General features: G+C 31.0%; 1 protein-coding gene across 4 annotated transcripts; it reads right to left on the bottom strand.

The window, feature by feature from the left end:
• Window positions 1–787: 787 nt before the first annotated feature.
• LOC127516504 (receptor-interacting serine/threonine-protein kinase 3-like) lies at window positions 788–12,727 on the bottom strand. 4 transcript variants are annotated; one of them, XR_007930999.1, is made up of 13 exons: window positions 12,354–12,727; window positions 11,726–12,050; window positions 9,382–9,533; window positions 7,841–7,890; window positions 7,617–7,772; window positions 6,535–6,617; window positions 5,890–5,947; window positions 5,633–5,679; window positions 4,376–4,412; window positions 4,257–4,303; window positions 4,158–4,176; window positions 2,284–2,555; window positions 788–1,332 (listed from the first exon to the last, which is right to left on the bottom strand). XR_007930999.1 is itself a non-coding variant. In XM_051901245.1 (12 exons), the coding sequence occupies exons 1-12, from the start codon at window positions 12,509–12,511 to the stop codon at window positions 2,410–2,412; spliced, it is 1,278 nt and encodes a 425-aa protein (XP_051757205.1). In that variant the 5' UTR covers window positions 12,512–12,727; the 3' UTR covers window positions 1,380–2,409. The 4 variants fall into 4 exon arrangements, 1 of the variants encoding a protein (XP_051757205.1); XR_007930998.1 differs by having other exon boundaries at window positions 788–1,378; window positions 12,354–12,726; XR_007930997.1 differs by lacking the exon at window positions 788–1,332 and adding an exon at window positions 1,380–1,573 and having other exon boundaries at window positions 12,354–12,726.
• Between the last annotated feature and the right edge of the window lie 82 nt (window positions 12,728–12,809).

The raw sequence follows: 12,809 nt of genomic DNA, 5'->3' as shown, positions 1-12,809 counted from the left end.
TTTCAAATGATACCTAATTTATGATGATTACTAAAATATGTGATAGAAAAAAAAAGGCAAGCGTGCCAAGCGTCCCGAAAGTGGAACGGTGACAGTTGCTATACAAATAAATAAATAAATATGACAATGTATGATTTTTAGGGGGGAAAACAGCATTATATTTAAGGAAAATTGTAAACTTAACCGTCACTGGGGCTTAAGCAGATTGTACGAAATCCAGTCATTCCAATATGAACCTTGCATGCAAAATTACGCTGAAATGCTAAGGCTACCGTAGCTTTACCTACCGACTCGTAGAAACGAAGTTACGAACAACCACATTTTTGATTAGCTGGTTGGTTGTCTAGGTGCTATATAATCGTGCAATCACAATTACCATTGCTCGGTGAAATCCAGACATTCCAGTAGGAATCAGCGCGATCGGGAGTATCGTAAGGGCGAGTTCTGCGCACAGATTTCGCTCGTATTCAAGTTCGTCGAGCTGACCTACAGAAACTAAGCTGCTTGGTTTGAAAGTGTGAGCTGTGCTTCATACATCGCTATGATATTGATATATGATTTGACAATGAACCTGTTTTTGCATGTGGAATTTCACTGAAATATCGTTAACGTTACCGTTGCTTTAGTTGCCAATTTAAGTTACGAATTACAACAACATTTTTGACTAGTCGGTTGGTTGTATAGGTGATCCACGAAAAAGTTCAGAGAAAATGACATTTAATATGAAAATGGATATAAACAATATAACCGAATCACTGTAACAAAATAAATAGCCTAAGATACAGAATTTGTCATTGCGTTTTTATTCTGATTTCTAATGACAGGTCTTTAATGAGGAGATTATTGGTTTATACAACTATAGTGGCCAAAAGAAGGATACAGTGTCAAGTATTTTCCAGACAATATTGTACATGTACTTGTATTTTTAGCATTTTTGCTTAAGAAATTTATATATAGTTAAGAAAGGCACAAATAGTTAAGCACCAAATGGCACCTCTGTGTCTAGCATTAAACAGGAATAAATATCCAAGCGCGTCTAACCATACAGAACATGTCTTGGGTAAATGCGGTTGCCGACTTGATGGTTTTCAAGGGGACTACAGTCAGTTTCTATTATTACCGCAGCCACCCACCCGTTTCACAGCATTTTGTCCAGAGCACCAGGAGAGATGCGACACGGTGCTGATGATACGGCTCAGATTCCGGTGAGACAGATGGGAAGATGGGATTGGGAAGGTTATGATGCCAGGAGCCTGCTGACTAAACCACACGCACCGTCACTCCTGATTAGAGCAACGGATCCTCCTCATCGCGTGACAGTACGAGCTTCATCTGATAATAAAGCGCAGGGAATATCCCAACACATACTCAGACACATCTTGGAAAAAAATATAAAAATTTAATCAAAGGTAGAAAAGTACTTTGATAGCTAGTTACAGTAGTTGATTGTTAAAACAGTCACATGTCCCAGTGTCTTCAGTAAAAGATGACGGTTGAATCTGATGATTTGAATTCAAATCTCATTTATTCGCCTATTCAGGATCATATTTCTTGAGAAACCCATTTCTGCCATCTAAGAAAAAAAAAATCTCAATTATGACATAAAAAGTTGAAATTTTGACACATTAAGTGATAATTATGACAAACTAAGTAATAATTATGAGATAAAAAAATAAATCTTGACACCTACATATGACTAATTATGAGATTAAAAAGTCAAAATTATGACTGTCAAATTAATGACTTTCGACTGTCAATTTCGATTTTTTTTGACACAATATTGACCTTTTGCCTCATAATTGTGACTTAATATGCCATAATTTTGCCTTTTTTGTCATAATTATGGTTTACAAAAGCACGATTTACATTCTTATATGGCGGAAATGGACTTACGTATATTTCACTTCAAAATCAAAAGACAGACAGAAAAAAATTATATATTTTGAATAAAGAAAATTAAAACTTTTAGGAGCATCAGATTTTTTTTTTTTTTTGAAAAATCTGATATTTTCCACTGTAATACACTCATGAAAATCAGCATAAAATCCAGCACAATAAACATTAATATGATGTGCACTTACTATTGTACTTCAAAATGTATATATATATATATATATATACACACACACACACACACACATATATATATATATTAACATTTACATAATTGGACGAGGGAGGTTTAAAATATAATGTCAATGCAAAAAAAAAAAAAAAAAGATTTTCTGCATGCAAAATATAATTTCTTTCTTTTGATTTTGAAGTGAAATTTATTGTACATACTCGTGACAGGTTTCAGCTCCGTTCAGCCAGACTGAATCCACTTCACTTCATAGTTTGGCCACATGTAAAACAAAGTCAGCCACTTCACAGCTGATGAAGAGAACTGACTGGAGCGTCATAATGTCTTTATGGCTTCTTCTGAGCGTTCTCTGATGTGTTGACTCTAGAAGGAGCCGTCCGGTGCCTCTGCCGGGACTTCTGAACAATATTCATGCTGTTGTTGTTGCCGAACTGAACTCCGACGACGTTGGACATGTTGATGTGGAAGCCACCTGAGAGAGAAGCACAAACACAGATGAGTGAGTGACACTTCACTATAACTGTTTGTTCTGCAGGTGAGCGATCATCAACAAAGAGCATTATTCATGGTGTTTACACACCTGATGTTTGCTAAAGGAGTTTTATTATCATGCATTATGCATAATTTATGCAATTTATTTGCTTAAAATTAGAGTTGGCAATCATTTAAAATTTGTAATTGAAGTAATGACATGACAAGCTGATTATTTATTTACATGGAAAAGTTCCCAAATGATACTGACATGTTACTTCAGATTTTCCTCCATGTTCAGTGATGATGGAAATGAAGACTTGATCATTTGTGTTCATTGTTCTATTTTCTTTTCTTTTTTTGTCGTCAAATTAATGCCTCTTTCAGGTAATAAATTCATCAGATTTCTGGTTCAGCAAATTTTTGATTAGTACCACAATAAATTGATCAACCATTTTGGTAGTATTTTGGTATTTGTCTATATAAACTTAATATATATTTGATGTTTTATAGGACACTTAATAAAATATAATAATAAAATATAATAATGGATTTTTAATAACATCTTAACAGAATTTTAATAATAAAATGTAATAAAATTAACAATAACAATTAATAAAAATGTATTAAAATTAACAACATTTAATATTTTTTATAATAAATTGTAATAAAATATTATCAACATTTAAAAAAAAATTATTAAATAAAATAAAAATGTAATAAAATGTTATTATAAATTAAAATTTCTCTTTATTAGCTGAGTACAATTAGTTAGAAATGAAATACATTAACAATTGATTTCAAAATAATTAATAATTCAATGTAATATTAGATCATAAATATAATATTAGATCAGTCAAATTATTTAAAATGATTAAAAATGCTTTTAATGTGTTAAAATGGTTACAATCTAAATTTTAATTCAATGATTTTAAATAATATAAAATAATAAAATATACATTTTTTATTAGTACTACAATAAATTGATCACCATTTTGGTATTTGGTACTTAATATATATTTTATATTGTATATTTTATAGGACATTTAATATGTGAAGCTATATATTTAATATACTGTATATTTTATGTTTTATAGGACACTTAAAATGTGAAGTCAGCAAAACAACACTACTAGAACAGTAACCACATCATTTATTCAAGCTGCAATGCATGCTGGGAACCCACAAACCCTAAACATTTCAACAGAATTGTTCAATATTTAATAGTTTGTTCAGACAGCGGTGTTGGGAGGACATTTAGTGATTCTGTTGGGCTAAAGTTACTCACATTTCTTAGTATTTCGTCACGTTATACAGAAAGCGCAGGGCGGAGGAGCAGTCAAAATGAAACACAGGAGAATTAGCATAAACACTTAGCACAAACACAGACAACACGGAACAAAGAGCAGAATGATCTGAGGGTTACACACACAGAGAAACACCTGAATAAGTTCATCATGACCACAGGAAACACAGGCGAACAGGAAGTGAACACAATGAACACAAAACGGACTACTGTTTGCAGATTTCTGCACGAGTTTCAGTGGCGTTCTATCGCACTTTCTCAAGAGAAACCGAGAACTGTAATGTTCAGAACACTGACCTGGTGTGGACGTCTGACGCTGCAGGAACAACAAACACAAAACAGGTCAGACGGTCAGTCATGTATTAAACGGATATGTTTGTTTGATTGTTTTCAGACCTGTGTTGTTCTGGGAGGAGTCACAGCAGCTAGACGAGGAGACGGTTCTACAGAAACAACACTGCGTTCAGCACCAAATCATCACAATCATCACAATACACTCGTGCTGCTCACATTACCTTTCTTTACGGTGTTCGTGTAACCGGCTGCGGTTTCCTACAAGACAAAGAACAAAGTGAAGATACAAACTGTGGTTTAGTTGAGTAAAAATCCTGTGCTGTTATTTGAATTTCTCTCTTAATTTCCTCCTGAAAACTGATTTAACTATTTTAATATGCAATATTATCAGTAATCAAGAATAACACTGTGATTTACTCAAAGGTGTTTGTGTAAAGTGTGAGCTGTCGTATCTGTTCACATGAGTGTGTCATCAATATGTACACAATATTTATACAATTTAACTTATGCATGATTGAACACATACTGTGTGTCTAGAGTCACATCTGCTGTGTCATGTACTCTTATCTTCACTTAGTAGACCAAGAATGGCAGTGTTGACAGAATTTAATAATAAAATTTAATAACATCTTAATAGCATTTTGGTAATAAAATGAATAATAACATTTAATAGAATTTAATAATAAATTGTAATAAAATATTAACATTTTGATAATAAATTTAATAAAATTAATAATAATAAAATGTTAATAATAACATTTTATTAAAAATTTCAATTGTTGATCTTTATGAGCTGAGCACAACTAGAAATGATTTAAAAAATAATTTAAGTAATAAATATTTTGTCTAATATTACAATCTAATATTACTAATTATTAGTAATATTAGATCAGAAATATAATAAATATAATATTAGATCAGTCAAATGATTTAAGATTATTATTAAATAATCTTTATTTCATTTACTTCATTTACTTTACTTCATTTAATTTGTTAAAATGATTAATTATAATTTGAATAACATAATATAATATTATAATATAATGTAATATACCTTATAATTAAAATTTAATAAAATAAATAACATTGAATAAAATGTAATAATGAATTGTAATAAAATATTAACATTTTGATAATAAAATGTAATAAAATTAATAATAAAATGAAATAAAATTGTAATAATTACATTTTATTAAAAACAATTTTATTAAAGTACAATTAGTTAGAAATAAGAAATAACATTTATAACAAATGATAAAAAAATAATTCAAGTAATAAATAAATAATTAAACATTACTACATAGTAATATTAGATCAGAAATATAATACACAATATTAGATCAGTCAAATGATTTAAAATTATTATTAAAATGCTTTTAATTAGTTAAAATGGTTAAAAATTGTATTTTATTTTAATATAATATAATATAATATAATATAATATAATAAATAAAATAAAATAAAATAAAATAATATACCTGTTTAGGAAGCGATCCAGTGACGCAGGACAAAACTGGACGTACTTCTAAAAGACACAAAGATGAACAAGAAGTCAAATACCATTTGCTTCAAAACCCATTTTAATCCCATAATGTGACACACTTCCAAGGGAAAATCAATACTGTACTGGATTGATTGTAAGTATTGTCTCATTGATGAAATGCTTTTGTTCCTCTTTTTTAAGTCACTTTGTATAAAAGCGTCTGCTGAACGCATTAATGTGAATGTAACGAACCGTTCTGTGGTTTACGGGAGATGTGGACTGATTTCAGACTGGAGCAGATGTCACCTTCCTGATAATGAGAAAAACATTCTGGTTAACTCGACCGGCTCCGAGGATAAAAACAAGACGCAAAAAAAGGGTAAAAATACACAGTGAATTTTCCATTTCTTTCACACTGGCATCTGGTTCTGTTTTGGTAAACATTTAATGCAAATTTAATGCTTTTTAAGACCTGCCCAAATAAAATGATCACCATATGGGCAGGACAGAGCGAGATCTATGGTATCTGAACCATGAGATGACTGTAAAAACGGCCATTTAAACAACATTACAGCTCAAATAATGTTTTGACAGTCTGATAAAATGATAAACCTCACATTTCAGCCTTTAAACCATTTTTTTTGAAGAAAAGAGAGTCGTCAAAATGATAAACGATTATATTTATATTCATGTAAAATATGATTCCTGTTTTTCTGTCCCCAATTGTAAGACCTCTTGAAATGATGATTAAGACTTTTCTTATGCCTTTTAAGATATTTAAGACATTCTGTGGTCTTAAATTTGATACTTTTTAAGGACCCCTTGGAAAAACCATCTGCAACTGCATCTGCAATCAGTGAACAGAAGTTGGTGAACGAAACAAAATAAGCCGTGTACCAGCTGCTTGAGCACGTCCCGGACGGCGTCACTGAGTTCACGCTGGTGCAGCTCGAAGATCTTCTCGGTCGCATTAACACAATCTGAAAACAGAAAACAAGACTATGAGCTGAGCACATCCAGAGAGAAGCAGAATCACACGGTGTTCGTTACAGCACGCTCTAGTGTCACCTAGGACAAGTCCCTCACGGAAGAAACGTTTAGAGAAAAGCCGTGTAAAAATAAATAAAAATAAGATTAAACTAACTAAATAAAAAAATTGGTAAAATTAAAATAGGTTTATTTAAATTAATAAACAATAATAAATATTAGATTAAAATTATTATTACAAATAAAGCGTTTGATTTAAATAACTAATAAATTAATACATTTGATTAAAATAAATAAGAACTAATTAAATAAATGAAATTTGATTTAAATAAATCAAATAAATAAACTTGATACAACTAAATAAATCAAAATTTGATTTAAAAATAATAAATAATAATAAAAATAAATAGAAAATAAGAAAATTAACTAAATAAATAAATGTGATTAAAATAAATAATAATAATAATTTTATTTAAATAAATAAATAATATATTAGGATTTGATAAATAAAAATAAGAAAAGCAGTGAAAAATGTTAAAAAAAAATACTACTAAATTAAAAAAACTAAATAAATTGATTAAAACAAATACATCAATTTAAATTAATTAATTAAATGTGATTTAAATAAATAATAAATGAATACAAGAATTATATTTGGCATCTATACTATTGAAAAATAAAAAAAATGACTAAAGTACATCATTAAAAATTATTATAACAAATAAATAAAATGTTTATTTAAATAAATAATAAATTAATGCATTTGATTAAAATAAATAAAAACTGATTAGATAAATGATGTTCCATTTGAATAAATAAATCAATAAACTTGATTTAAATAAAAAAGAAAAGCAGTTTAAAATGGATAAGTAAAAAACACTACTAAACTAAATAAGTAAATAAACTGATAAAAAAATAAATAAATGAAATTTGATTTAAATAAACAATAAATTATTATAAGATGGATGATGATGTTTTCGAAAAGGCCTGACTGAGGAAAGTTGGTCTTTTGTTGGCGTCCTGATCCCAGCAGCGCTTCATGAGGTTCAGCAGATCCTCCAGACCTTCAGTCTGACCGCAGTCGATCAGTGTCACATCAGGTCTGTCACCCAGAGGGATACGAAACCGCACCAGACTGGACACCACACCTGGAAGAGACACTCGATTGAAAACACTGGGGCAGATGGGAATGAAAGAGTGGCTTATGGGTGCTTACCGTCGTACGGCTCCTTTCCAGTGATGATGGACCACAGCAGGACACCATAACTGCAGATCAAATCATTCAGAAAACACTGATTATCACATTTACTTCACACTCTCATTGATTAAAAACAAAAAAAAACCATCTGTTTCAGTGACGGCACTAGAAGATGTCGTTCTTTTTCAGCCAATCAGAAACACTCTCTCTGCCTGTCAATCACTTTATCTGACTTTTGAATGGCTGTCATGTCTTTGGTGGGCGGGGTTTCGAGGAGGCTGACGTAAACAAAGCTGTAATCTTGACAGTCTGAAGCTGCATTAGTAAGAAGAAAGTGCAAATTAATACTTTTAATTCATCAAGGACACATTAAATTGATCAAAAGTGACTGTAAAGAAATTTCTAATGTCACAAAAGATTCTAGAAATCTGTTCTTTTGAACTTTATATTCATCAAAGAATCCTGAAAAATAAAATGTATGACGGTTTCCACAAAAATATAAACTGTTTTCAACATTGATAATAATCATAAATGTTTCCTGAGCAGCAAATCATCATATTAGAATGATTTCTGAAGGATCATGTGACACTGAAGACTGGAGTAATGATGCTGAAAATTCAGCTTTGATCACAGGAATAAATTACACTTTACTATATATTCACATAGAAAACAGCTGATTTACACTGGAATAATATCTCACTGTTTTTAGAAAAGCAGTGTAAAAATAAATAAAAATAAGATTAACTAAATAAACAATTATGTTAAAATTAAAATTCAATTAAGTTTATTTAAATTAATAAATAATAATATTAGATTAAAATAAATTGATTAAAATACTGTTATTTAAATGAAATTAAATAAAAATGTGATTAAAATAAGTAAATAAAAACTATTATAACAAAATAAATTAATTTTAAATTAATACATTTGATTAAAATAAATAAAAAACTAATAAATTAAATTAAATTTGATTTAAATAAAATAAATACATTTAATATAACTAAATCAATAAAAAATTATTTAAATAAAAATAAGAAAACCACTGTAAAAATGTAAAAAATAAATAAAAAATAAAATAAAATAAATTAAATTTGAATAAATAATAATTTATTAAGTACTTAAAATTAAAGAATTTGATAAATGAAAACAAGAAAAGCAGTGTAAAAATGTAAAAAAAAACTACTAAACTAATAATAAATAAATACTACTAATAAAAAACTAATAAACATGATTATAACAAATAACATTTAAATGAATAAAAAATTAATGCATTTGATTAAAATAAATAAAAACTGATTCGATAAATGGTTTCATTTAAATAAATAAATCAATAAACTTGATTTAAATAAAAAAAAAGAAAAGCAGTTTAAAAATGTAAAAAAAAAACAAAAAAAACCCACTAAGTATATAAACTGACTAAAATAAATGAAATTTGATTCAAACATTTCACTGTTTTTACTGTATTTTTGATCAAATAAATGCAGCTTTGGTGAGCAGAAGAGACTCTTTCATTTAAAGTTTTCATTTAACACATGAAAACAGTACGTGTGCAGTTATACCTGTAAACATCGGAGGCTTTGCTGGCTTTGTAATTGATGGACTGCAGCGCTTCCGGCGGCATGTAGCTCAGCGTCCCTCCCTCGTCCTCGTCTTTCTCTCTCGCACACTTAGAAACGCTTCGAGCCACTCGAGACAAGCCGAAATCTGTGATCTGCAGGACGAGAGACAGAGAAAGACAGGGTTAAACAGAGCCAGTGTCCTGAAACTAGTATTAATCAGAAACAAGATCGGCAGTTTAACACGTTAACTCAAGCACATGTCACTTTTTGACATTAGTTTAGTTCACTACATTAGACTTGTGGGTCTGAAAGAGATGCATTAAGTAATGTTAACAAATTAGATCTTACTGTAAAGTGTCACAAACTATGGTAAAACACAGAAACTAAACTAGATCAACACAGGACAGAAGTGCAGAAAAGGTCAAGAGGTCACATTCCTTCAGGAGTCTGTTTGAACTCTCGGCTTGGAGGAGGATCGCTTAGATTTCGAGTGGTTTAACGTCCTGAGCTGACAGAGCTGGTCCTGCTGAGAGTGCTGAATTCTGCTATCTGTACAGTCCTTCTTTGTGTTTAAAGCTGTTTATAATCAGTAGATGTGGTGATGATCAGAGGCGCGACTGATGGTTTGTGGGTCACATGAGGGGGTTTCCCCAGTGCTCTTGTCTGGTGAACTTCAGCTCGTGTCCTACACTGTGTAACTGAAGCAGCAGCAAACACAAAGAGCTTCCGTAGAGCTCCAATAATTCATCTAGAAACACTTTAGTCGTGTAAATCTTTAAATCAGACTACTTCCTCAACCGCATTCAAGTCACCATGAAATCAAATGGACAATTCTTGTTTTTATGGAACATTGTTTGGAATATCTTTGCACATCATTATTGTTTTAAATTCATGTCTCTTGTTATCTCTAATCAAAATAACTTGCAGTGACAAATTTGCTTGGCGTGTCAATTTAATTTCAGTTTTATCATAATTATAACTTGTGTAATAATTATGACAAGTTGAAATTAAGACATATAAAGTCAAAATTATGACTTAGTTTGTCATCATTTCAGCTCATGAATGTCATAATTTTGTCTTTATTTTAGAATATTTCAACTTTTATGTCAATTATTACGTCAGTCAAAATTTCAACCTTTTATGTCATAATTTCGACTTTGTATGTCAATTATTATGCAAGTCAAAATGATCACTTAGTATATCATAATTTTGACACTGCTATAATTTTCATTTGGTCAATATTGACTTTATTTCATAATTATTACATAAGTCATAATTATGACAACATTATAATTTAAACTTATGTCATGATTATTACATAAAAGTCAAAATTATTTTTAACTCATAATTTAGACTTTTTCATTCATAATTCTTATTCATGACTTAATGTGTCATAATTTTGTCTTTATTTCATAATTTCAACTTTTTGTGAATTATTAAATTGTCATAATTTCGACTTTGTATGTCATAATTATTACATAAAAGTCAAAATTATGACTTAGCATGTCATAATTTCAAGTTTTTATCTCATAATTTAGACTTTTTCACTGATTTAATGTCATAATTTTGTCTTTATTTCATAATTTCAACTTTTTATGTCAATTACATAAGTTAAAAATTATCAGTCTGTCATAATTATGACTGTCATAATTTTATCTTTTGTGTCAATTTTGACCTTTTCATAATTATTAAGTCAAAATTATGACTTAGAATTTTCATAATTTCAACTTTTTACGTCAATTTCAACTTTTTATTTCATAATTATTACATAAGTCAAAATTATCATTTAGTTTGTCATAATGACTTTTTGTCATAATTTTATCTTTTGTGTCAATTTTGACCTTTTATTTAATATTTATCACAAGTCTTAGAATATCATAATTTTGACTTTTAATGTCATAATTGACTTTTTAAGCCAAAAAATTTGTTCAAAATTTCATCAATGCCGATATATTATTATATATTTTCCAAAGATTGTGTGGCTAAGTAGGTTTATAGTGCATTTTCATAGAGCACTGAAATAAATGTGTGATAAAATTTGTTCAGTCAAAAGCTCGACTTTTTATCTCACAGTTTTAACTTAGGATGTCATCATTTTGACTATTAGGTATGTAATAATTTTGTCTATCTCATAATTTTGACTTTTTTTCCCTCATAATTTTGACTTTTTAACGTCATAATATCGACTTATGTTATAATTTTCACTTTTTAAGCCAAAAAATGTGTTCAGCATCAATACAGATATATATTTTCCAAAGATTGTGTGGCTAATCAGGTCTATAGAGCATCAGTGAATGATCATGTGCGTGGCTCAAGCGGGACGTGTGAAACGGGCTGGACTCGCCTTGGCATCGAGGCTGTCGTTCAGCAGCACGTTGCTGGGCTTCAGGTCCAGGTGCAGCAGCGGAGGAGTCAAGTGATGAAGGAAGTTCATTCCCAGGCCGATCTGATGAGCCATGCGGAAGGCGAGGGGCCACGGAGGAGGAGCGGCCAGCGTCTGCAGCAGTCCGGCCACCGAGCCCTTCGGCATGAGCTCCATCACCAGCCCGGACTGAAGCGGCAGCTGCGGCTCGCCCACACGGCCCTCGTACAGGCCAAAAATCCGGATGACGTTAGGATTCCCACCCTGGAACATCAGATTTGCCTCTCTATGAATAGAGGATGTAGACCTGCTCAATGGAAGAGAGATATAAAGGAGCTGATATTATAAAAGTATACAAAAAAGATACAAAATACGCAATTCATCTTTAAAATAATATCATTAGTCTCTGTCTGTGTACGTGTAAATATATAGTAATGCAAATATAGCATGGTAACCACGATAAAGTTTCTGCCAAAGCTGTTTTTGTTACTAAAACTGTGGTAATTTGACCAGTAACGGATGTTGCACCTTATGGGGCAAGTTGTCACAGTGGAAACCTGCTATGAAGAACTTGTATACACTAGGAAAAATGATGTAGGATTTACTTTACCCGTCTTTATAAAGCAGCAATTTAATGGCCACGTCCATGCCCCATTTCGTGTGCTTCGCCCTGTAGATCTGCCCGAAGCCACCGGCTCCGATCTTCACAAAACACTTCAGACTGTCATCACGAATCACAAGCGGCGGAAAGCAGACTTGACCGGCCATCGCACGCGCATTTACTCAACACCTGCTTTATCAGTACTTTCAAACAGTCTCGAGTTTAAACATGTCATGATATGACTGAGACCATCGCTCTTTTCTCCAAGTTCCTTGTTAAATGGCGGCGCTTCCACATCGAGAAGTTCGTTTGTTTCACTTCCCCATCAAAACAAACACAGGCGCGCGCGCTGAAGACTGACGTCACCTCACCTGCTCAGACCTACGGAAGCCCATTTCCGCCACACAAAGAGAAAAATCATGCTTATTTGGTCTAATTATGACATAAAAAGTAGAAATTATGAGG

Source organism: Ctenopharyngodon idella, chromosome 7, assembly GCF_019924925.1.
Source record: "Ctenopharyngodon idella isolate HZGC_01 chromosome 7, HZGC01, whole genome shotgun sequence".
In the NCBI taxonomy this organism is placed as follows: domain Eukaryota; kingdom Metazoa; phylum Chordata; class Actinopteri; order Cypriniformes; family Xenocyprididae; genus Ctenopharyngodon; species Ctenopharyngodon idella.
Note: the sequence above shows the minus strand (reverse complement) of the source record. Positions and strands in the feature narration are given on the sequence as shown.

Bases quoted from the DNA above. Each gene is read 5' to 3' on its own strand.
- LOC127516504 (XM_051901245.1), bottom strand. From the start codon at position 12,511: ATGGCCGGTCAAGTCTGCTTTCCGCCGCTTGTGATTCGTGATGACAGT. The intron at 9,534-11,725 runs GCGAGTCCAGCC...CTCGTCCTGCAG, and splicing joins ACGACAGCCTCGATGCCAAG to ATCACAGATTTCGGCTTGTC. The intron at 5,680-5,889 runs GTTCGTTACATT...TGTGTCTTTTAG, and splicing joins CTCCCGTAAACCACAGAACG to AAGTACGTCCAGTTTTGTCC.